This window comes from Erpetoichthys calabaricus, chromosome 4, assembly GCF_900747795.2.
Source record: "Erpetoichthys calabaricus chromosome 4, fErpCal1.3, whole genome shotgun sequence".
NCBI classification, from domain to species: Eukaryota; Metazoa; Chordata; class Cladistia; order Polypteriformes; family Polypteridae; genus Erpetoichthys; species Erpetoichthys calabaricus.
Genome location: NC_041397.2, coordinates 155,058,405 through 155,082,750, shown reverse-complemented (window position 1 = coordinate 155,082,750; position 24,346 = coordinate 155,058,405). Strand labels below are relative to the sequence as shown.

Below are 24,346 nucleotides of genomic sequence, written 5' to 3'. Positions count from 1 at the left end.
AGGTTTAAATAAAACAGAAATATATATTTTATTTTTACTTGCTTAACTTGTGGAGGGTGTATCCTGTAGCAAAGCCCTAACTTTTTTCGTGAAAGCCCGTTTCAGCCAATAAGTCTTAAAAAAAGGTGTAAAGATATTGACAATAAGCTAAGCAAACCCAGGAAGACATGGAATCGTTTAAATCAAGTATCATTACATCTTCCTTTCTTAAAGAGAAGTAAGGCAGTACTTATAAGCTTACATATTTATATATAGACATACATACATACATACATATATATATATATCTATATCCGAAGCCGTGCAAGCACACTCTTCAGAATGCAACGTATAGTTGTACAGAAGAAAAGCAATCTTGCCTCAAATGAATGGCAACCTTTTGTAGGTCTATGAACTTAATTTAAACTTTAGGTTTACACGGTGCTTTCTTTCCTTAGTACCTGCACTCATGAATATGTCTGTATGTGTCAGTCGGTCAAATCCACGCGCTTCGCACCGGCGAAGTACCGCTTTTAAATTTTTATTAAGAAGAAAAGAAAACCTTTTTAAATTGAGGGAAAATATACTAATAACAGTTTGTTAAGGATCTGTTTTTTTGTGAAACTGCCTTCACTCGAGTGATCACTTCGACCTGACTTGGTGGCCAACTATAAGTGTTACCTGGTAGGTAACCACCCATACAATCAGATTGTGAATCAGACTACGAATGCCGTGAATGTAATTACCCCGATCTACATGTTGTCAAATAAACGAACCACACGCCGTGGCGCAATTTTAGGGGCTTTGCCTGTAGCGCTGACGTCCGAGGTTCGATTCCCGTAAGGGAGTGAAGTGAGTGGCTGGTTACCTACCAGGTAACGCTTATGGTTGGCCAGGAAGTGAGGTAACATCAGCCACGGTGCCTTCAGTTGTGAGAAGCAGATCATAGAATGGTTGAAAATAGTTTACTGTCAAATAATGCAAAGAGTACGCGACACGTCTTTCCCCCTTATTCTTGGCTCATCAGGCGTACACACTCACTGCACTTGCTTACGGTAATCGAACCTCGGACGTCAGCGCTAGAGGGGCTTAGCAGCGGTGAAGTATTGCTTTTAAATTTTAATTAAGAACAAAAGAAAACCTCAGAGGTTCGATTCCCATAAGGGAGTGAAGTGAGTGGCTGGTTACCTACCAGGTAACGCTTAATGGTTGTCCAGCAAGTGACGTAACATCAGCCACGGTGCCTTCAGTTGTGAGAAGCAGATCATAGAATGATTGAAAATAGTTTACTGTCAAATAATGCAAAGAATACGCGACACGTCGTTCCCCCTTATTCTTGGCTCATCAGGCGTACACACTCACTGCACTCGCTTACGGTAATCGAACCTCGGATGTCAGCGCTAGAGGGGCTTCGCAGCGGTGAAGTATTGCTTTTAAATTTTAATTAAGAACAAAAGAAAACCTTTTTAAATTAAGTCTTAAAAAGAGATGTAAAGATATTGACAATAAGCTACGCAAACCCACCAAGAAATGCAATCGTTTAAATCAAGGCGCGAGTCGAAAAACACCATCCCATAATATTAGTTAATGATTAACACATTTCTATATGTACTAGGGGGCTCCGCCCCCTGCTCGCTTCGCTCGCCAACCCCTGGTGTTGGGAATGACAAAGAGCGTGATGTATGAATGAGATATAGAATAGTGTGACGGTGTAGATGATGCAAATAGAAAGTAAACAATAAAGTGTGTGGCACAGTGTAAAGGTTTATTTGAAAATTTCTTTGTACACGTCGTTTAAGTGTAAAAGGTAATTCCAGCTCAGAACTTGTAAGGTCAATGAAGATGGTTATTGTTGTGATCAGAGTCAAGTTTGTCAGAGCTTAGAAAGAGTTGTGTCTCTTCAGGAAGTAATGGAATGACTTGGGTATTTATGTTTTGCACATTAATATTTTTTTTGACCTAATATAGTGCGTTGTGTTAAAAGGGGCATTTGGTCTAATGAGATTGCTGTTCCAAATCTCTCTGTAACTAAGTTGTCGCAGATAAAGGCTTGAGGAATTGTAATAATATGTGGCTGAAGTTCATCTGTATTGGTGAGTGTACCATCTCTCAGTTGTAATAAGTAATTGTTATGATTTGGTTCTGGACATCGTATCTTTTTTACTAACTGTATCTTTTGAAAGCAATGCCAATTGTCTGCGTATTTTAAGGTGCACTGAACAATAGCTGAGTGCATGGCATCTGGAAGAATAGCTAAGCACTGTCTAAAATCTCCTCCTCATAAAAGTACCTTTCATCCAAATCGAATATTATTATTCCTAAACGTTTGTAGAAGTTTATGAATGGTATTGAGTAAGTGACTTAATGCCATTGTACATTCATCAATAATTAACATTTTTTCAAGACGGATGTCACGTGCAGTGCCACCGTTAATGTTCATAGTGGATACCGATTTGTAGGATCTAATGCAGTTGATAAAGTTTTCACTTTCAGGTACATCGTTAGTTAGAAGCTTTTGTAGATATTCAGTATATGAATGTAAAGAAGGCAGTCTAATTTGACCCTTTTGACAACAACGTGTAAATGTATTACTTGTATTGCCAGTTGTTTCTTCAGGGAAGTGAACTGAATGACAATGATTGCAAATGACATTCATTAATCCGAATGAATTTTCCTTGTGTATGTTTTGCTTGTGCCGTTTGAGAGGCGCGTCGTTGCATGTGTAGTATTTGGGACGTGTTGTTTTGGAGCTGTAATCGATTTGCCTGTGCTGTGTGAGAAGCCTGTTGTAGCCTTCCTTGCCGTTAACGTATGTCTGAGACGGGAGGTGTTTCGTTTTGAATCCGTGACTGTTGCGATGCAGCACTTTGATTGATAGCTTGCGTCATGTGGATCTAGGATGTAGATTTGTGCATATTTGCGTTGTTGATTTGTTTCAGGTTGTAATTTTCCAATGCGATGCAGTGCAAATGAACTATTGTAGGATCTAATGCAGTTCATAAAGTTTTTACTTTTAGGTACATCGTTAGTTAGAAGCTTTAGTTGAGCTTTGCGTTTTTGGAGTCGAGACATTTTTTCTTTTCGAAATATGGATAAGTAATAAGGAGTATTGCACTCACTGTTAATATGGAGCCTTTTCTGTGGTTGAACGGTTAATAGTGCCTTATTGTAATGAGATCCACCTATGCTGCATAGCCGTCTATTTTGTTGTTTCTTTCGTGTTCGTGTGTTTGTTCCTGTTATCCTTTCCTTTTCGTTTTGTACCCGTGACCGTGTATTCATGACTTGTTTCTTTCTCAGCATGCGAAATATGGATAAGTAATAAGGAGGATCGCAGTCACTGTTAATATGTTTCCTTTTCTGCAGTTGAACGGTTAATAGTGCTTTATTGTAAGGAGATCCACCTATGCTGACACCTATGCTGTCTAGTGTGAAGGTGTTGACGTTCACTTTAGAATATGTGTCTTTAGGTGTCACTTCTTATGGATGTGTGTGGGGGGGGGGGGGGGGGGTGAGGATTGTTGTTGCGCGAGCGTCTTCTTTCTTTTTGTGTTCCTGTGTCTTGTTGAATCCCCCTCTTTGTGTGTGTCCCGTCCCTTGCTTGTAGGGTCTGTGGGGTGGTTTTGTGTTCTTTTTTTTGTGTTCCATGGGCTTGTTGAATCCCCCTCTTGGTGTGTGTCCCGTCCGGTGCCTGTAGGGGGGAGGGGGGGGGGGTTGCCTTGCTGTTGTGCGCGAGTCTCTTTTTTTTTTTTTTTTTTTTTTTTGGGTCTAGTTTCGTGTGCAATGTGTTTCGTGCTTTGCCGGCATTTGACTACTTTTTTATGTGCCTTTTCCTTTTTCCGGTGCTCGTTGCGCGTCATTTCTCCTTTTTTGTCTTTTTTCTGTGCTCACTCCTTTTTTCTGTGGTCTTGTCCGTCTCTCGCGGCCTCTTTTGTCCCCCTCTCGCGGCTCCTCATCCGCCTCTCGCGGACTCTTTTTGCGCCTGCGCAGTACGTCTTTTTGCAGCTACGGCCCATGGCCGGATGTGCCTGCGTCCATCATCCGGTTTAGCATTCTCGGTTAGTAATATGGATTGTAAGCATACAATACAACTGATAATATGTTGCGCTTATTTATCTGGTGTACCGACATTTTTGCGCGTTTAACGTCTGAAATCTAACGTGCTTTGTGCCCTTCAGAATGAAAATAGTTTGCATTTAACTTTTTAGTAAAAGGCGAGCTTTTAAGCCTGAGAAATCACCCCGTAAATGCACACGTTTAACTGCACATGTGTTAATATGTATGCTTACACAGTATTAAAAGACAGTGAACAACGTCATTTACCTTTGTTCCTGCGTTTGATAAAAGGCGAGCTTTTAAGCCTGAGAAATCACCCCGTAAATGCACACGTTTAATTGCACATGTGTTAATATGTATACTTAAACAGTATTAAAAGACAGTCAAAAATTAACGTCATATACCTTCGTTCCCGCGTTTGACTCGTGCTGTAAATGTCTTCCTTGTTTTTAGTTCACGTGATTACGTAGGAGGCGTGATGACGCGATACGTGACTCTGCCTCCTCCATTAGAGTATATGGACAAAAAACATGTTCCAGTTATGACCATTACGCGTAGAATTTCGAAATGAAACCTGCGTAACTTTTGTAAGTAAGCTGTAAGGAATGAGCCTGCCAAATTGCAGCCTTCCACCTACACGGGAAGTTCGAGAATTAGTGATGAGTCAGTCAGTCAGTCAGTCAGTCAGTGAGGGCTTTGCCTTTTATTAATATGTATATATATATATATATATATATATATATGTAGTGAACCATAAGAGCACACCTGCCACCCCAACCTGACACAATCAGGCAGAGACACTAGTTCCGTTCAACAAAAGCCCCATTATTTAGGGAAAGGAATTCAAGGCAATCTCCAAGGACTGATACCCACAGTCACAAGCATTGTAATAAGCACTGTCCCTTTCCTTTAGACTCTTGCAGCCTCCTTCCTTCTCCACACTTCTTAGGAGAGCTTCATCCACCTCCTCCCAACTCAGTCTACCAAATGAGGTGAGGCTGCTCCTTATATACAGAATCTCGGTAGTACTTCTGGTTTCGCATCCTCATGACCATTACACAAGGGCTCAATGTTCCTTGCAGGACCCCCAGGCAGTCCCCATGGAACCCAACAGGGCTGAAGCATACTCCAACTCTCAGCATGCCCTGCAGGAATCCGTGGAGCTGTGGCAACCCAGCGGGGCTGCCAAATAACGGTTCAGGGGAGGTAATGCCCCTTTTAAGCTACCTCCCCCTGTTCTTCCATTTGGGAGGTGTCCCGGTTGAGCAAGAATGCCAGCCGCCTCTAACAATATAATACAGTATATTATATATATATATATATATATATATATATATATATATATATATATATATATATATATATATATGTATATATATATATATATATATAAAAATATATATATATATGTGTATATATATATATATATATATATATGTATATATATATATATATATATACTGTATGTATGTATGTATATATTTATATATATACTGTATACTGTATGTATATATATGTACTGTATGTAAATAAACTATTGTTTTTAAAAAATTACAGTTTAGCCAAATGCCCAACGTAGGTTGATAAAAATTAGTGCAGACAAAGATCCGCACCCTGTATGTGGGGTGTTATGTCAGTTTTTAATGTGAGTGGGCATCACAAACAAAGCAGTCTAAAGAACTCCTTTTCTTTTCTAACACTGGCACATGGCAAAATTCTACTCAACCCTTAACTGAAATTTCAATCTTAATTGATGCAAAGGTTGAAATCAAAATTAATCACATCAGATGTTTTATCACCAGATTTCTTGCTCAACTGTCATGTTTACTTTTTGGCTACACTACCTAACTTTGACCCTCACCTTCTCCAACTGTGGTCACATGTATAATGTTGGGGACCACTGGAAATTCTTGCTGAACCTCATAAGCTTGCTCTCATTTTAGACAAATTATTTCCACAGTGTTATGAAACTGAGTTTCCTCCAGAGCAAAATAAGAGGACACCTCCAAAAAGAAAAAATGAAGCAGGTTAGATCCCTACCTGGTCTGCTGAGCACAAGCAACCTTGACCTCAGGCAAGCCCTTAAGGCAACCTGCTGGTTTCCACTGAAGCAGGCCCAAGCCGGCAAAAGAGTTATCAAAATTTAGAATCTATAACAAAAACCGCACAAGGTGAAGGATAACTGTCATCCTTTGGCATGTATAAACAGGGCCAAAAAAGAATCTTTATAAATAAATAGTTTAATTAACAAAAATAGCAAAATACAACATAAAGTTCAAAAAAGCAGAAAAGAAGCATAAAGGACTTGCCTGAAAGCAATCCTACAGCAAACAAAGTCCCCAAACCAGTCCAGCAATTAGACTCCTTAAAATGAAAACCAATGATCAAAAATCAGAAAATCCAACAATAAACAGCAACAAATTACAAAAAAAAACCTTTAAATGAAACATTCTCACTCCTAGGTCTTCAAACTTAATTTAAATAGCATGTGGGAAGGTCCAGGAGTGATGAAAGGGGGCTCCCACCTCTTGGGACTCAACCCACAAAGAATATGGAACATCACTACATTTAAAAAGAAAGAACTTAATTATAACATTGATCTACTATATAATAAAATGCTAAGATCTCTGTGTGTTAAGTTCCTCTGAGTAATCTGATCAGTCAGTTTGACTTTGGTGATGGGATTGAAATTAAAAGTGTGAGTGTGAGAAACATGTAGGAGGTGTAAAGGCATAGGAAGCACACTTAGAATCACTTTCAAACTTTGAAGATCAAAGACGGGAATTATAAAAGCATACAGGAGATGAGCACTACGCCTCTAAATGACAGATCCTAAGAAGCAGACATTACAGGAACATGCTCAAGAGACGGAGTTCCAGAGGTTTGGACATATGAGAAAGCCAAGGAAAGATGCTGGAGGCACATGTAGGGCACAAGATCTGAAAATTTTTTAAATGTTTTTTTATTACCTGTCTTCGGACAGGTGACATGGCTAGTATAAAGCCAAAAGAAATAACAAAAACGTGAGAAATAATTGTTCAAAATTTAAAAAATAAAATAAAATAAAAAAACAAAACAACACAAAATACATATAACTCCAACCAGATAAATGACAGAGTACTCTGCAAGAGTATAACAAACTGAACCCTAGCAACTAATTACCCACATTGGCACTTACAAACAGCTCTACTTTTACCATGTAGAACTTGCTGAGGCCATCTCTTCTTGCATCTCTGACCAATACTACCTGTCACAATAAATACATTTCTGAAGCTTTTATATTTCACTCTTACCATGATATGTTTGTAAAAATGTATAACCCTGTCTGCAGTGAAGCAGGCAACATTTCACTCACCCATTTGGATTTTTATAGCTTTCTTTCTCAATGTTAGCACTTTACTTACTTCCAATTAATAGCCAAAATAACATTTATTGTGCTTTTATGCATGTACAGGATTTTAGATTTTAATAAGCGTTTAATTTTTTCCTGAGCTATATATTTAATTGCCTCCTTATATTATGACAAACTATATAGGCTTCATCAAAACCTTCTATCACATCTTCAGATATCATATAATTCAAAACATTTTCTGTTTTCAAAAGACAATTATTCTAATAGTTTTTAATACTTGTGTTTGAAAAATGCATAGCTAAAAAGTTTTATTTTTTGAAAACTGTAGACGTTTGTAGCTGCCACTCTAAACCTGGAATGAAAGTATCTCTGCAAAAGCTGTGTATTGTACTGCTCTTCTAAATCTGTCATTTGTTTTTAAAATGAATGTTTTAATTGCATTAAAAAAAACTCCTTAATTTTTTTTACCATATTCTTCACTCTGCAACATAATTATTTTCTTACCTACAATTGCCATCATGCTACTAGTCGGTGATAAAAGCCTGTCTTGGAGTGAAGAACGTGTGAGCAGATCCTCGCTTCATTCTGCCCCTGGTATTATAGCTGCCCTAAACTACACTCACGACCGGTTCCTTTGTACAGCTATATAAACATCTTCCATCCATCCATCCATCCATTTTCCAACCCGCTGAATCCGAACACAGGGTCACGGGGGTCTGCTGGAGCCAATCCCAGCCAACACAGGGCACAAGGCAGGAAACAATCCTGGGCAGGGTGCCAACCCACCACAGGACACACACAAACACACCCACACACCAAGCACACACTAGGGCCAATTTAGAATCGCCAATCCACCTAACCTGCATGTCTTTGGAATGTGGGAGGAAACCGGAGCGCCCGGAGGAAACCCACACAGACACGGGGAGAACATGCAAACTCCACGCAGGGAGGACCCGGGAATCGAACCCAGGTCCCCAGATCTCCCAACTGCGAGGCAGCAGCGCTACCCACTGCGCCACCGTGCCGCCCCTATATAAACATCTTGAACTCTTCAATAAAGCAGAAAAGTCAGACTTTTCTTATAATGACATGTACTGAAATTCTTGCTTTGAAAAGGCAAGTAATGTCCCAGGCTTGAAGGCTAAAGGTGAAAGGAAAACATACAGCTTTTAAGCGGTGGTATTGAAACTTCCTATACTTCACCCATGCATTTCAGATAAGAACGCCTGTCATTACCATTGATGTCCTGTAGGTGGTAGCAAAGACCATGAAATACACAAAAAGGCAGCGTAAACCTGAGATCAAAATTGAGAATACTTTTAAATATAGTGGGATGACAACGTTATGACACTATGAATGGCACCAAACTGAAAAATAAATTACTAATTATTTGCTTACATATCTTAGGAATTTTCTGAAAGAAAAACTATGATATCTCAGGCTGTTCTCAGACACATGCTTCATGACTTTGTCTTTGCTAGGCAGATACTGTCAATGAGTCCTATGAGTCATTCATTTCTGCTCACTGGGTTGTCTTTTAGCAACACTACAAGTATTTTGACTTTCAGCTTGTTTTTTGTCCACTTTTTGTGAAATTACAATGTGAACATGTAATCTGAACAGGTATTCTCTTCTCCATGTTTTCCAGAAATTATCTGCCAGACACTGCACTGTTTCCACTGTTTTGTATGAAGTTTTGCTGTGTTAAGGCTTCCAGAGGGAGCTGATAAGAAATTCACCTTCTGGATCAAGGGTAGAGCTGGTCTATAAAACTATGGGTGTGTCTGGGTGCACTGACACTGGCATTAAAGACTATTAAGTTGCTCAAAGTTTTGCAAGACAGATGAGTATGTTTTGAGTAAAGCAACATAGCATTCAAAATATGTTTGGCCAATACCTATCAGACTCTCTGAGGTACCGCCTGTATGTGGTGAATGTGGAGGATTAAAGAGTCTGAAAGTAGTTTCTTACTGTAGCTTCATTAGCACTGATGTTCATCTCCTTGCAGATATCAATACAATTTGTCCCTATGTCAGATAGGAGTACACTTGTTGGTCCATGAACAGAGAAAAAGTTTCTTAGCACATTGGTAAGGCTGAATGAATACATTGACTCAATTTGCTGGATATGTTCAGCACTGATATACAGTACATGCACATAACCCACTGCCCAGTGTTGCTGTCTACACTCCCTCATCTTGTGCAATGAGTTACTTCTGATGAAAAATGTCCATTTCAACACTAATAAATGGTAGTACTGGGGTAATCCTGTCTGCTGATAACTCTGCCATCTTCTGAACTTCTCACCTCTCATGGAACTTGCAACAGATAACACATTTCTGTATTACGGGAGAGACCATTTGCTTACCTCCAGTGATCCAAAATTCTGCAGGACTAATTATCCCTGCTAAATTGTGATGACCTTTGTGTGCTCATGTTAATATCTGAGAAGCAAGGCTGCAATATGATGACTGTGAAGGATGACAACAGGATGCTTTTCTTCTTTCTTTAAGTATGAAGAGGATAAATGACCTCCAACCAGCAGCAATCCATCTTCTCTCACCAGTGGGCTTAGCTTCTTAAGCAGGCATTGCTTAAGGAATGCCTGTTGTTTCTCAAGACATTTGTATTTATTCTTACATTTTTTATGTTAGAGAGCAGAAATGAATACAGTTCTGTATTATAAAAATTCAGCTTTGATACATGGCTCTTTGTAACTTTGCAACCCCCACTCTCTTCATTGTTAGACCTTTTCTGCAAAGGTCTGGTTACTTGGGGAAGTCAAGCTATAGTTTTACTGGGTGCCCCCAATTTGGAAATTTACTCAAAACAATGTGAGACTAGATGTGTTTCAGAGGGATGAGGGATGCGTCGAACGCCTGGATCAGTTTCAGACACTCAAGTTCTGTGACTCCTTTATATTCATTTTAGACAGAAAAGATGGACCCAGAAACCATATAGAGTGTTGTAAGTAAATTGCTAGAGAGAGAGCCTAGTTGGATAATCTACAGGATTGTGTTCTGTGGGAATGTAGTACCACTAATCAGGATGCATTAACCTACTGATCCAAGCCGACTGATTGGAAACATAAACAAAAATCCTCTTTGTATTGCACGTGTTTCAGTGAACGATAAATTTTTTTTTATTATTTATTTATTTTTTTATTCTTTATTTCGCCTTATACAATTTCTTGCATTAGGAATTTGTTAGTTTTCACATACCCCTTGGGGTCAGAGCGCAGAGTCAGCCATTGTACAGCGCCCCTGGAGCAATTACAGGTTAAGGGTCTTACTCAAGGACCCAGCAGAGTAGGATCTCTTTTGGCAGTGATGGGGATTCGAACCAGCAACTTTCTGGATAACAGCACAGATCCTTAGCCTCAGAGCCACCACTCCGCCCAGAACTCTTAACTCTTGTTAAAGAATTTCATATCATCCTAATCAATTTCTATTTAGTCTCTAATAGACTTGAACAGTTCAGCTGCTAGTATAGCAGCACATAGATCCAGTCATGGAATGGTGTCAGCAGGTCATTGGCTTAAATTTAGATTTTTCCATTACATATCCAACATGGCATTTATTTCTGCTTTGATAGCTCTCAGATAGGCCACTGTTTCTATTGCAGTGGTAGAGGCATTTGAAAAAGTTCACAGTTCCTTCTTACAGGTTGCAGACAATGAAAAGGAAACATAACACCTTAGTATGTATAGGTTTCCTGAGGCTCTTAAGCTTTATCTCAGCTGATTAAATTGTTTTTATCTTTCTTGGGAAAGATGCACATCCCATTCACTCTGAACAGATGACAGTTCTTGAACTAAGAATTGTTGTAGTTACTGCAAATCAAGGGGTGGGGGGATATAAACTTATAGTAGAAAGAACTGAGAACTCCTTTTCGTGAAAAGCTTTCCATGTCTAAATCCCAACTAAGTACCCAAACTCTTCTGAAAGGAAACTAATTCTACACAGCGATGAAGGTATTTCAAATCTTTAGTGTGGTCTCCTTGTGGAAAAGCCTCCATCACTTGCTTTTACTGTTCGAGCCTTAAGTTGGATTCTGCTAGTATCAGTTTGGTTTTGTTCAGAATAAACATTGTTTTGTCAGACATGCTAACTGAAGCAAGACAATCATCTACATAAACATATCTTGTTGCAAACTGTTTGGCATCAGACCCAAAGTACTCCATACTTTGCTGAGAAACTTTTTGAATATAGTAAATGACCATGGTAGGGGAAGGGCTGTTGCCAAAGACATGCATTTTCATTCTGACTGCTTATGAACAATCCCTGGAAAAGGGATTTCTGACTTGTCATCCGTTATCATACCACATTCTGTTAAGTTGGGATGAAAAAGCTTAAATTCCCCATAAAAGGACACAGTAGTAAAACCATTAGCTCATCTTCCTGAAGTTTCCAGTTTTCCCAAACATGTCTTCACCATGTATGAAACTGTACTTGCTTTAATGCCAGTGTCTTTACAAGTGACCTGTTACTTTGTTCATCAAGAACTTTATATATCTTCATTGCTTTCTCTTATTTTCCAGATGGATTTGCTGTTACTCTAGAGACTTTGGAACATTATTGTAATCTTAATCGTTTAGTTCCACCACAAATGTCTGTGCACTTTGTTGCAAATAAAGACACTAAGGTTTCTTCTTCCCTTCTGGCTTAATCTTTCTCAGTTTTGCAGCTCTCTTAGGGCAAGGATACAAAGCTTCACAGCATGCCGAATTGATCCAAAAACATTTAAAACAAATGCCATTTTCTTGAGAAGGGCTTACCATTCTTCAATTGGTTTGCCCATAAAGGTTTTGCAACCTTTTAAGTATGATGGGCCTTTGCTTGTATTGGACATCATCTGTCAGGGCTTTCAGTGTCTAACTCTTTGTTTTTGTTCTGGCAGTCTATGTTATCAGAGGGGATAACTGTTCTATACACAAAAGCAGAGGCTTTATGACTGTCTTTAACAGGCTTATCTGTTTAAGGAGCTGACTACTAGATGTAGAGAAAGAAAAACTGGAGTCATTTCTATTCTTAGCTTACTGGTGAATAAATTAGAAAAATTCAAAGAAAGGGGGGAATGCTGCCCTGTAGCTTTCTTTGTATTTGGATCCAGCAAATATTCATTTTTTTGTAAGCTGTATGAGAACTTTTCATCAATAGGATTGTCCCATGAGCAGTGTCCAAGTATGAGAGTCCTGGTAGATAATTCTTTGCTTTAGCATACTTCAGTTTAAGAAGAATATTCCACAGTTCTAGCATTTCCAGGTTATCCTCTGTAGATCAGTTTATGAAAATCTTTAAGCTTCTCAAGCAGTGGTGTTTATATTGCTTCTGGTGTCCCATAACTCTCCTCTGACCTTTGCTAGGTCATATTGAGACCTGCTGAAGAGTTTACATCCTCTTTTCATGCTCTGATGACTCTACTCTTAGCCATTGGAAAATCAAATTTAATTCTTCTGCAGCTGACAAATTTAAGGATTTAGTAAAATTCAAAAATTATGCCTTCCAATCCCATTAATTATCAGGGTAATTATCAAACTTCAAGATGCCTGAACTTACCATTTCTCTGAGGATGAAGTACTTTGTGATGTCTTGAATACCTTTCTCTTTGGGAAAAATCAAACTGCTGTGTGATATTCTGTTTTGGTTCTCTATGTGATTTAACATTTCTGTCACTGGTTAGATTGGTATTGCCAGTGTCATACTGCATGTCGAAACATCCTCTTTGGGCAAAATTGACCTGTTTGAATTTGTGATTGCAGTTTTTCTGTACATTTGAGGAATTTGCTAGATATACTCCCTGATATGTTGCAGGACTGAGATATGCATTTATACAGGCATATTGCTGTTGGTAGGAGCCCCAGTAGTGTTTCCTTATATTCACACTTCTGCTGAATAATTCGTAGGCTGAAAGTACTCAGTGTTAGTGTGTCAGAAAGAGGATGTGCAGCATTTTTCATAATGGCACTTGTTTTAATTTTCTCCTTTGCTACTACCTCCATGGGGTCCAAAGTGCATCCTATAACTGAGCTTGCCCTGAGCTTGTTGACTTGGTTGGTCACTCTAGAAGTTATGTTGTCAGCCCAGCACACCACAGTGCAGAAAATTGCACTGGCCATCACCGCGTTATAGAAGATATGAAGGATGTCACTTCCCACATTAATGGAACACAGTCTCCTAGGGAAAAAGAGCCTGCTCTGCCTTTTCTTAAACAGTTCCACTTTGTTCAGAGACCAGTCCAACTTGTCATTAATGTGGATCCCCAAGTACTTGTAAGAGAGGACAACCTTTAAATCCACTTCTTCAATAATGTCTGGACATAGAAGCTCTTTGGCGTGGCAAAAGCCCCATAACCAGTTCCTTGGTTTTGCTGACGTTAAATTGCAAACAATTCTCTTTGCACCAAGAAACAAAATTTTCAACCTGACTCCTATACTCTGTCTCATTGCCTTTATCAATACACATCATAGGTGCAAAATCATGTGAGAATTTCTGCAAGTGACATGACCTGGTGTTATATTATATAGTCTGAGGTGTACATAGTGAAGAGAAAAGGAGACAGGACTGTTCCTTGTGGTGCTCCAGTGCTGCTCACATCTGTATCAGAAACACAGTCCTTGAGTCTCAAAAACTTTGGTCTACTTGACAGATAGTCCATTATCCAGGACACTATAAGCTCATCCACCTGCATATCTTTGAGTTTACCACTTAACAGGGATGGCTGGATGGTATTGAAGGTGCTGGAGAAATAAAAAAATACATCTTCACAGTACTGCCAGCTTTGACCAGGTGAGAATAAGCCTTGTGGAGCAGACAGATAATTGCATCCTCCACTCCAATCTTTGTCCAGAAGATGAATCATACAGTCCAGAACAAATCTCTCAAAGGTCTTCATGATGTGAGACTGTCACTGGTCTGTAGTCATTAGGTGAACTAATATTGAGTGATGTAATGGCGCCAGTATATATGGCCTGCTGTCAATCGGTGTTTGTGCTTGTTTTGTTTTTGTTGTTTGTCTCCTGGGCGGCACGGTGGCGCAGTGGGTAGCGCTGCTGCCTCGCAGTTGGGAGATCTGGGGACCTGGGTTCGATTCCCGGGTCCTCCCTGCGTGGAGTTTGCATGTTCTCCCCGTGTCTGCGTGGGTTTCCTCCGGGCGCTCCGGTTTCCTCCCACATTCCAAAGACATGCAGGTTAGGTGGATTGGCAATTCTAAATTGGCCCTAGTGTGTGCTTGGTGTGTGGGTGTGTTTGTGTGTGTCCTGCGGTGGGTTGGCACCCTGCCCAGGATTGGTTCCTGCCTTGTGCCCTGTGTTGGCTGGGATTGGCTCCAGCAGACCCCCGTGACCCTGTGTTTGGATTCAGCGGGTTGGAAAAGGGATGGATGGATGTTTGTCTCCTTACTGGTTTACCTTTGCCAAACTCTTCTCTTCATTAGACTTACTTCTAAGAGCCTAGTTAAGCACAACCAGGATACACAGTATACTTTTGCCAACTTTTTTATCGGGAGTACCTGTTCATTTTTGCTATGCCCCTGCGGAGCTGCTCCGGAAAAAGCTTCATAACTGCTGCCACTATAGAAGATGCAGTGGTGTGTTAATCAGACTACAATCCTCCCTAACATTGTTTTCTTGGAGTGTTCCCTGTGGCTTGTTGCCTGGATGTGGTTCGGGTCGCTAATGCTTTATCTCCTATTGTATGCTGGAGCCTGCATACACCAGGCATGTACCTGTTGTTGGCACAGAGGAGGAGTTCTTGTCTCCCTGTTATTGTCTGCCCTGTCTCCGGCAAGGTGGGGTATACCCCCGAAGCTTCCAACCTCTTGGTCAGACACCCCAATTAGCAAACAGTCCGGAAACATCTAGGATACCCTGGTGAATATTAGATCTCTGATGAATAAAACTTTTATCCTGAATGACTTTTTCACTTCCCGTGGCTTAGATTTACTTTGTGTGACTGAAACTTGCATGAGTATTGGTGAATCAAGCTTATTCACTGGACTTTTACCACTGAATTGCACTTATTTTGATACATCAAGGACAACAGGATGAGGAGAAGGAGTAGCAACTGTTTTTAAGAAAAGTTTTAATAGTACATAATTGTCATTGGCATTCTATTTCAGCTTTGAAGCAAACATATTTGATCTGGATAGAGCCAACACAGTGTTGTACTCAGTGATTTACCACCCACTTAAATATAACAAGGATTTTATCAATGAGTTTTCTTTCTTGAATTATGTCAAAATATAACTGAGTTTTAATTGCTGGTAATTTCAATATTTATGTCTGCTGTCCAACCAAGCCCTTTGTTAAAGACGTTTTAAATCTTATTGCCTCATTTAATCTTGAACAATTTGATATTGGCCCTACTTAAACGCTGGGACATACACTTGATTCAGTTGTATTACGCAGTTTATCTGTTTTAATATTCAAATATGGGATGCAGTTTTTTTCTGATCATATATATGCCTGTTTTATTTGAGGTTTCTCTGCCTTGCTATCTTTCTAGGCTGAACGTTCCAGTGTGTTGCCGTTGGAGAATTAAATCCTCCACGGCTGCATCTTTTACTGCTGCCTTTAAAAATGTCGAGCTGCACTTAAATCACCCCCTCCTGTTATAATACTAAAGAGCTACACCTGCTATTTCTTTCCCCTTGTCAAAACATTTTGGACATTGTTGCTACCTTTAAAATCCTGTATCCTAAATTAAACTCTGAACCCTGGCTGAATGATGCCATTTGTTTAGTCAGACGACAATGCAGGAGGGCTGAGCAAAAATGGAAAAAAGATAAGCTGCAGGTGTCTTTCAATATTCTAAAGGAAAGCTGGCACAGGTATCAGAAAACTGTTAAAAATGAAAAGACTAAATATTTCTCTAATATTGTTTCAAAGAATCAATATAAACCTGATGTTCTTTTCAGTAGCATTAACACTGCTCTTAATGCCACACAAACCCATAGTTTAGATGACTCCTCTGATACCTGTGAGAAATTTCTGCATTTCTTGAGGATAAGATTGCAACCATTAGAGTGCTTATTGCACCCTCTTTATATGGTCCATCAATCTCTGGATATCATTGGCTGTATGAAATTATCAGGAGGCACCACAGATGTTGTTCGACCTTGTCTCTTTATAGAGATATTTGAGATTATTGAACTAAGCATCCAAGCAATTATTAACAGTAGCCTGGCTGCAGGACTTTAAACATGCTTTAGTGGTGTCAATGGAGGCTCTGATCGGGGCACTCGAGAGATTGAGCGAGGAGTCTGAGTGTCTGGGCTTGTGAGTGTCCTGGATAAAAACCAAGATCCAGGCCTTTAATGACCTCTTGGGCACAGCCATCAGCAGTGTGTCTGTTTGCAGAGAGAGTGTTGACCTTGTTGAGAGGTTTACTTACCTTGGCAGTGACATTCAAGTTTCTGGTTACTCTTTCTATGAAGTCAGTAGACGGATTGGGAGAGTATGGGGGGTCATGAGGTCGCTGGAAAGGGGTGTGTGGCGCTCCCGATATCTATGCAAAAGGACGAAGGTCCAAGTCTTTAGAGTCCGGGTGCTTCCTGTCTTGCTATATGGTTGCGAGACATGGACTTTAACCAGTGACCTGAGACGAAGACCGGACTCTTTTGGTACTGTGTCTCTCCGGAAAATCCTTGGGTACCGTTGGTTTGACTTTGTGTCGAATGGGCGGTTGCTCATGGAATTCCGAATGAGGCACATTACCTGCATTATGAGGGAGCATCAGTTACAGCACTATGGAATGTGGCGCGTTTCCCCGAGGGTGATCCAGCTCGCAAGATCCTCATTGTTGGGGACCCGAGTGGCTGGACCAAACCAAGGGGTCGCCCACGTAACACCTGGCTGCGGCAGATAAAGGGTCATTTCCGGAGGATGGGACTGGACCGTGTGTCTGCCCGGGGGGTTGCAAACCGGGATCCCGAGTTGTTTCATTGTGTAGTGGGTGCGGCAACGCACTGTACCAGTGCATGCTCCCCAACTTGACTTGACTTGACTTAGTGGAACCTTTAATTAAAAAAAAATAATTTGGACATCTTAATTCTTTCAAATTTTAGATCAATTTCCAAGCTCTTATTTCTGTCCAAACTTCTGGAAAAACTTGCTGTAATACAACTGTAATCATTCCTGGCCAGGTATGGTATTCTTGAACCATATCAGTCAGGCTGTAAAGCCTTCATAGCACTGAGTCTGCTCTCTTAAAAGTTTTAATGATCTCCTTTTAGCTACTGATGGTGATCATGCTATCCATGTTCTTTTAGATCTTACAGCAGCATTTGATACAGTAGACCATAACATACTGATTTCCCGCCTGGAGCATTGTGTGGGCATTAAAGGGACCTCATTGGATTGGTTCAAATCATACCTGTCTGGCAGAAGTTTTCCTGTCAATATTGGTGATTGTACCTCCTCCTCAGCATCTTTCCACTGTTGAATTCCTCAGGGCCTCTCCTTTTTTCTCTATACAATCTTCCCCTATGATCCATTTAAGAAAATATGGTATTTTTTTTCATTGTTATGCAGATGACACCCAAATTTACTTGCATTTAAAACAGGAAGATAACCCTTCAAAACCGTTGTTGGACTGCTTAGAGGACATCAAAGCCTGGATAGCCTTAAATTTTCTAACTTTAATGAGAGTAAAACTGAGCTCATCATTTTTTGACCTAGTAGGACCAGTGATTCCCCCTATTTTAACTTAGGTCCCTTGGAACTTTTTGTTAAGTCCTTCGCAAGGAATTTGAATGTAGTTATGGATGATGATATTAAAATGGACAATCAAATTAGTTGGGTAATAAAATCAAATCTTTTCCATCTAAGACCGATCCAAAGTCAAGACTTTTGTATTATTTGATGATATTAAGAAAGTTATACATGCTTTTATGTCATCGCGACTTGATTACTGTAATGCCCTGTATTCTGGGGTTAGTCGGGCTTCTCTCTCCTGCCTTCAGCAGGTACAAAATGCTGCAGCACATCTCTTAACAGGCACTATGAAGAGTGATCATGTCATCCCAACACTTGCATCTCTCCATTAGCTTTCAGTACAGTTAAGAATACATTTTAATTTTCTCCTGTTTACTTTTAAAGCTATAAAAGGAAAGGCCCCCATCTATCTTAATGACCTAATTATTCTGTACACCCCAGCAAGGTCTCCCAGGTCTGCTGATCTGTTTTTGTTGACTGCCTGAAAGGCTAGACTAAAACAGAGAGGAGACTGGGCTTTCTCTGTTCTGGCACAGAAACTATGGAATGGTATACCCCTGAATGTTAAGATGGCTCCCTCACTGTCTGTTTTTAAATCACGTCTTTAAACTTATTTTTTTCCCTGTCTTGAGAGTTGTTTGTTTCCCGTTTGTCCTGATTTTAAAATTGTTTGTCATTTGTTTTATTTATTGTTGTTTAAATTCTTACTTTTTTGTGTTACGTGGTATATGGTTTGTACAGCACTTTGGGTTAAACTCCTGTTGTTTTAAAGTGCTCTATATCTAAATATGAAATAAACATGAAATGAAGTGAAGTGGCACCTGCCTTCTTTGGAACAGGACCAGTGCCGCAGGTTTTCCACAGCTGTGGCACTTTCTGAAGCCTTAGGGATAGACTGAACAGGTGGCAGAGGACAGCACAAAGTTGGTCAGCACACGCCTTAAGAACTTGAGGACTGACTTCATCTGATACTGTAGCTTGGTCATCTTACTTAGACTTCAGTTATGGACAGTCCACACTGATGGAGACAGGTGGACTTGTCATTAGCCATTCCAGTTGAAATGGTAGGAGTTATTGATGTAGTAGGGATGGTGTAGGGAGACTGGTCATTGGAAGAAGGTGGCAATGGGAGGGAAAATCTATTAAAAATTGGTTAAGGGCATTAGCTTTGTCAACATCACCTTTTATCACTTTAGCCCTGGATTGCTTGAGTCCAGCAATTATACCCACTCCATTCCAGACATCATTCGTGATATTCTGGGTGAGTTTGTTTTCTATTTTAGCTTTGACGGCATCCTTTCCTTCACTCAGATTTTTCTTTAGCACAAGCTGTATGTCCTTCAGAGCCGTTTTGTCACCTGATTTGAATACTCTCTTTTTCTCATTCATGAGACCGTTTTACTACCTAGTAATCCAGTGCTTGTTGTTTGGAAAGCAACACACTGTCTTTGTGGGTATCACAGTGTCGACACAGAAATTAATGTAGTTTGTGATGCAGTGACAAAGTCTCTCAATATTGCCCCCATGTGACTTGCACATCATTTCCCACTCTGTCATTTGGAAGCAGTCATTCAGAGCCGTTTCAGCCTCCAGGCTTCAGTTCCTCACTGTTCTGATAGTAACAGGTTGTTGTCTAATAACAGATTTATAGCTAGGAATAAGATGAGTCAGGCTCTGGTCAGAGTTGCCTAAAAGAGCAAGCAAATTACCCTTAAAGGCATTTTTAACATTTGAATACAGCAGGTCCAGTTTGTTATTTCCTCTAGTGGAACAGATCAATAACTGGTAGAAATTTGTCATTGTTCCTTACAAAGTCACATGGTTGAAGTTACTACATATTATAACTGCAAAGTCAGAGTGAGTCATTAAAGTGGTGACAGACAATCATTTCCGTTGCTAGACCCCCATTTGCGAAGGGAGGAATATAAACATTAAAAAGGATGATGTAATGTATCTCCCTGAACAAATAATGTAGATGAATTTACAGCCAGAATGTCAATGTCTGAATTACAAAACTGTAGTTTTAACTGTAATATGCTCCCTTTTACACAATTCCTTATACACAGATGACCAGTCCCCCCTCCTGTCTTTTTTCCACACCACACTGGGTCTCTATTTGCTTGAATAAAATGAAGTCTGTCCAGCATTAAAACTGGGTCAGGTACTGTATATCATGTTTAAGTCAGCTATCTGTAGACCACTATACTTGTATGCTCCATGGCTTGCCATTAGGGCAGACGGTTCATCCATCTTGTTTGAAAGCTGATGAACATTTCCTTTTACAATAGATGGTTACGCTAAATCCTTTTCGCTTTATATTTACTCTTACTCTGGTATGTCGCCTTCTCCATCTTTGGACAAACAGCTCCTGTGGCAAAGTGTAAGTGAACTGCTTAGGCACTCACAATCACAATGCAAGTAGCTGATTATGGGAGTATATAATACACCCCACTTTCATTTTCTCAGTGTCACTTACTGTTTCATGTGTTGCAGACATAAGGCAGTCTTTGTGTCCTCTTCATGACTCCATCCAAATTGCAAGCCTGTTTAAAGTGCAGTAATGATCAGCTGGCACCTGGGTTTGTGTGCATTGCACTTCATTGGTAAATTTAAAATCCATTTAAGATCCATTTATCCGATTTCTAGTAGCTACTATCAGTGACAACCAAGAGGCTAGATCAATTCTAATTTTAAATAAGACTAGTAACAAGTAATTAAGTTCAGAAAAAAAGGAAAACAGTGAGAAATATGGAGCTTCTGTAAAAAGGCTGCTGCTTGCACAGTACCTGGAAGTAGAGAGTACTGACATCTAAAATTCACATTGTGAAAAGACAAGTAATGTTTCAGGGATGAATATTAATGGTGAAGGATAAACAGAGTTTGCAAAAATGGTGGTAGAATTTATAAAAAAAAGGCAAGGTAAATCTGAGTTCACAATTGTAAATAAAAAATTTCAATCACATGGCAACACTTGGCAAGTTAGGACTGTGTAAATTAAGCAGGTTATCACTAAGCAATTATGTAGCTACTTTTTAACACCAAATACAGTAATCCCTCGCTATATCGTGCTTCGACTTTCGCGGCTTCACTCTATCGTGGATTTTATATGTAAGCATATTTAAATATATATCGCAGATTTTTTGCTGGTTCGCAGATTTCTGCGGACAATGGGTCTTTTAATTTCTGGTACATGCTTCCTCAGTTGATTTGCCCAGTTGATTTCATACAAGGGATGCTATTGGCAGATGGCTGAGAAGCTACCCAACCAGAGCGTGTATTACGTATTAAATAAAACTCCTCAAATATATTGTGACCACGGGGGCTGTTTACACCCCTAGAGGATACGGCCGCTCCTCAAAAAACGCCAAAAGATTACCTTCACATTGCTGACATCCTTGCTGGGCTTACATGTGGCTGCTTTGTCAAGCGATATGCTTCCCGCACGGTGCTTCGCATACTTAAAAGATCAAACAGCACATATTGATTTTTGATTGTTTACTTTTCTCTCTCTCTTGCTCTGACATTCTCTGCTCCTGACAGAAGCGGTGTGAGCAGAGGGGCTCTTCGCACCCCTAGATGATACGGACGCTCATCTAAAAATGCTGAAAGATTACCTTCACGTTGCTCCCTTCCGTGCAGCTGCTTTGTCAAGCGACATGCTTCCCACACGGTGCTTCGCATACTTAAAAGCTTGAACGGCACGTATTGATTTTTGATTGTTTGTTTTTATCTGTCTCTCTTACTCTCTCTGACATTCTCTGCTCCTGACGGAGGGGGTGTGAGCAGAGGGGCTATTCGCACCTGGCCTAGAGGATACGGATGCTCCTCTAAAAAATGCTGAAAGACTACCTTCACATTGCTCTCTTCCTTGCAGCTGCTTTGTCCGGTGGTGCTTCGCATACTTAAAAGCCAAACAGCCCTATTGATTTTTGAGTGTTTGCTTTTTTCTCTCTCTCTCTCTCTCTGACATTCTCTGCTCCTGACGCACACTCCTTTGAAGAGGAAGATATGTTTGCATTCTTTTAATTGTGAGACGGAACTGTCATCTCTGTCTTGTCATGGAGCACAGTTTAAACTTTTGAAAAAGAAACAAATGTTTGTTTGCAGTGTTTGAATAAAGTTCCTGTTGCTCTACAACCTCCTGTGTTTCTGTGCAAATCTATGACCCAAGCATGACAATATAAAAATAACCATATAAACATATGGTTTGTACTTCGCGGATTTTCACCTTTCGCTGGGGGGGGTTCTGGAATGCAACCCCCGCGATCGAGGAGGAATTACTGTAAAGGCTACACAAATTGAAGAACAATGTATTCTCTTTTAGTTTAATTTCCATTGCCTGACCAAGAATCTAATTGTATGGTGCTACTCCAAGACATGTCTCAGATTATGTGAAGCACTGATATAGTTTTGGATTAGATTTTTAATGAACAATAGTACTTGGTAGAAAGTGTCTGTAGTAGATAATGGAGAAAAATTAGGAAAATTAGATCATCTCTTGTAGTAAAATCTGACTCAGAAATGTTTTTGAGAGAGGCTATATTTAACACTTTTGGTGTATTATTCAAAAAATGAAAACATATTATTAATATTCAAATCTCTAAAAGTACCAATGACATGCATATACTTCTGTATGTTCTAAGAAGGATGAAAACTGAGGGTTACTAAGGGTGTAATAATACCCATATCTCACAGTACAATATGTAGCTCAATTTTAGGTTCATAATATAATCATACAATATATTAATAATGTATTCCTGCCTCACATTGTTGTAATTAACAAGAAATCTATAGTGTTCCTAAACAGGAGATGTGTGTGATTATGATTTGGGTTGTTTTACCTGGGGATTGACCTTCACAATTGTTATTTCTGACTACTTTGCTAGTCAATGTAGGCTTCAACTTGTTTAAAAAATAAAAAAAGTAAAAAAAGCAGCAGAGAATTAACAGAGGGATACTGGTTGGTGGTAAGAGTTTTCAAACATTTCCGAGCAGAAGCTTGATAATATAGCAAACAAAATGAAAATCTTTTGAGGCAAATTGCTTTGATTTTCATCACAACATGTTGTCTATGCAGAAGAGTATCACTTACTGCCCTGTTGCTGCTATTGTACTTGAAAAAAGTACAAGGAGCTCATGACAAATAAGGTTAATTTGTAAAGATGAGACCATCAGTAACAATTCTGCTCTAGTACTAGATACTCACTGAGTACAAATTAAATGTACATTATTTTATTGATTTTGTGACAAACCAAGTTATTTCTATATTAATGTTTACATTAATGTAAAGCATACTGAAAGTTCTACAGCATTTCTTGCACTGTATCTTCTTATATAATATGCTACTGTTGCTGGCCATTTGTCTGTCCAGGATTTTAAATCACCTGTTGCTTGCAAACCATTTGAACTATTGACCTGAAATTTGGTGCACATATACTACATGATGTCTACTATCCACTTTGTGATGATTGACCTCCAAGGTTATTCCTCTTTTAATTTTTATTTTTATTTTATTTTATTGTAGAATCAACTCTTGGCAGCAGGCAGCAGGGCAGCCGTGCAGCGCATGCATATAGGCACCATTCCTACCACCTTCGCCGTCACTTCCCCTACCTCTTCATATCTTAAATCATTCTTGAGGCAGATTGAAGACTTACATGCCAGCTTAAGTGAAAAATGAAGGAAAATGTACTAAGTAATTGCAACACAAACACTGATTTAATCAGTTTTAATGCGAAAAGATGCTGACAAAAGAAGAGAAGAATCAGGCCGCTACGGTGGAGAACGAATGCTAAACGTACAGAGAAAGAGTAAGAAAACTATGAATGCTCAAGTCAAGTGTATTCACTGCACATTATCGTGAAATGTGCCATTACTGGTCTTTTTATATTTCTTACCTTTAATTTCTTTGTCATTTTTGAACCAACGTATATCAGCTGCTGGTTTGCTGCCTGAGGTCTTGCATGTAAGAGTGATTTTATCTCCTTCTTGTGTTGGTTTTTTAAGTCCATTAATCTCTGGCTTTTCAGGGACACCTGCAAAAGATAATTTAATTTTCAGTAGTTACAATTCACATGTTTTTACTCTAAAAATAACAAGCTGCACTACCACAATTCAAACACAGAACATATAGTCGTTTATACACTAACTGGTACATTTTATTCATAAAGAAGAGATCCATGGGAGATATTTATGAGAGAAAAACAAAAATCATATAACCAGCCGAAGATGACAATAGAACAACAG

At 39.5% G+C, this 24,346-nt stretch overlaps 1 protein-coding gene across 1 annotated transcript in view; it reads right to left on the bottom strand.

Annotated features, from left to right (window-relative positions):
* The window catches only part of LOC114651156 (cell adhesion molecule 2-like), a 233,519-nt gene that overhangs the window by 117,372 nt on the left and 91,801 nt on the right, over nucleotides 1-24,346 (bottom strand). Inside the window, exon 3 of the mRNA XM_051925750.1 lies at nucleotides 23,998-24,135. Within this exon, the coding sequence (XP_051781710.1) occupies nucleotides 23,998-24,135 (138 nt within the window). The remainder of the gene's footprint in view (nucleotides 1-23,997; nucleotides 24,136-24,346) is intronic.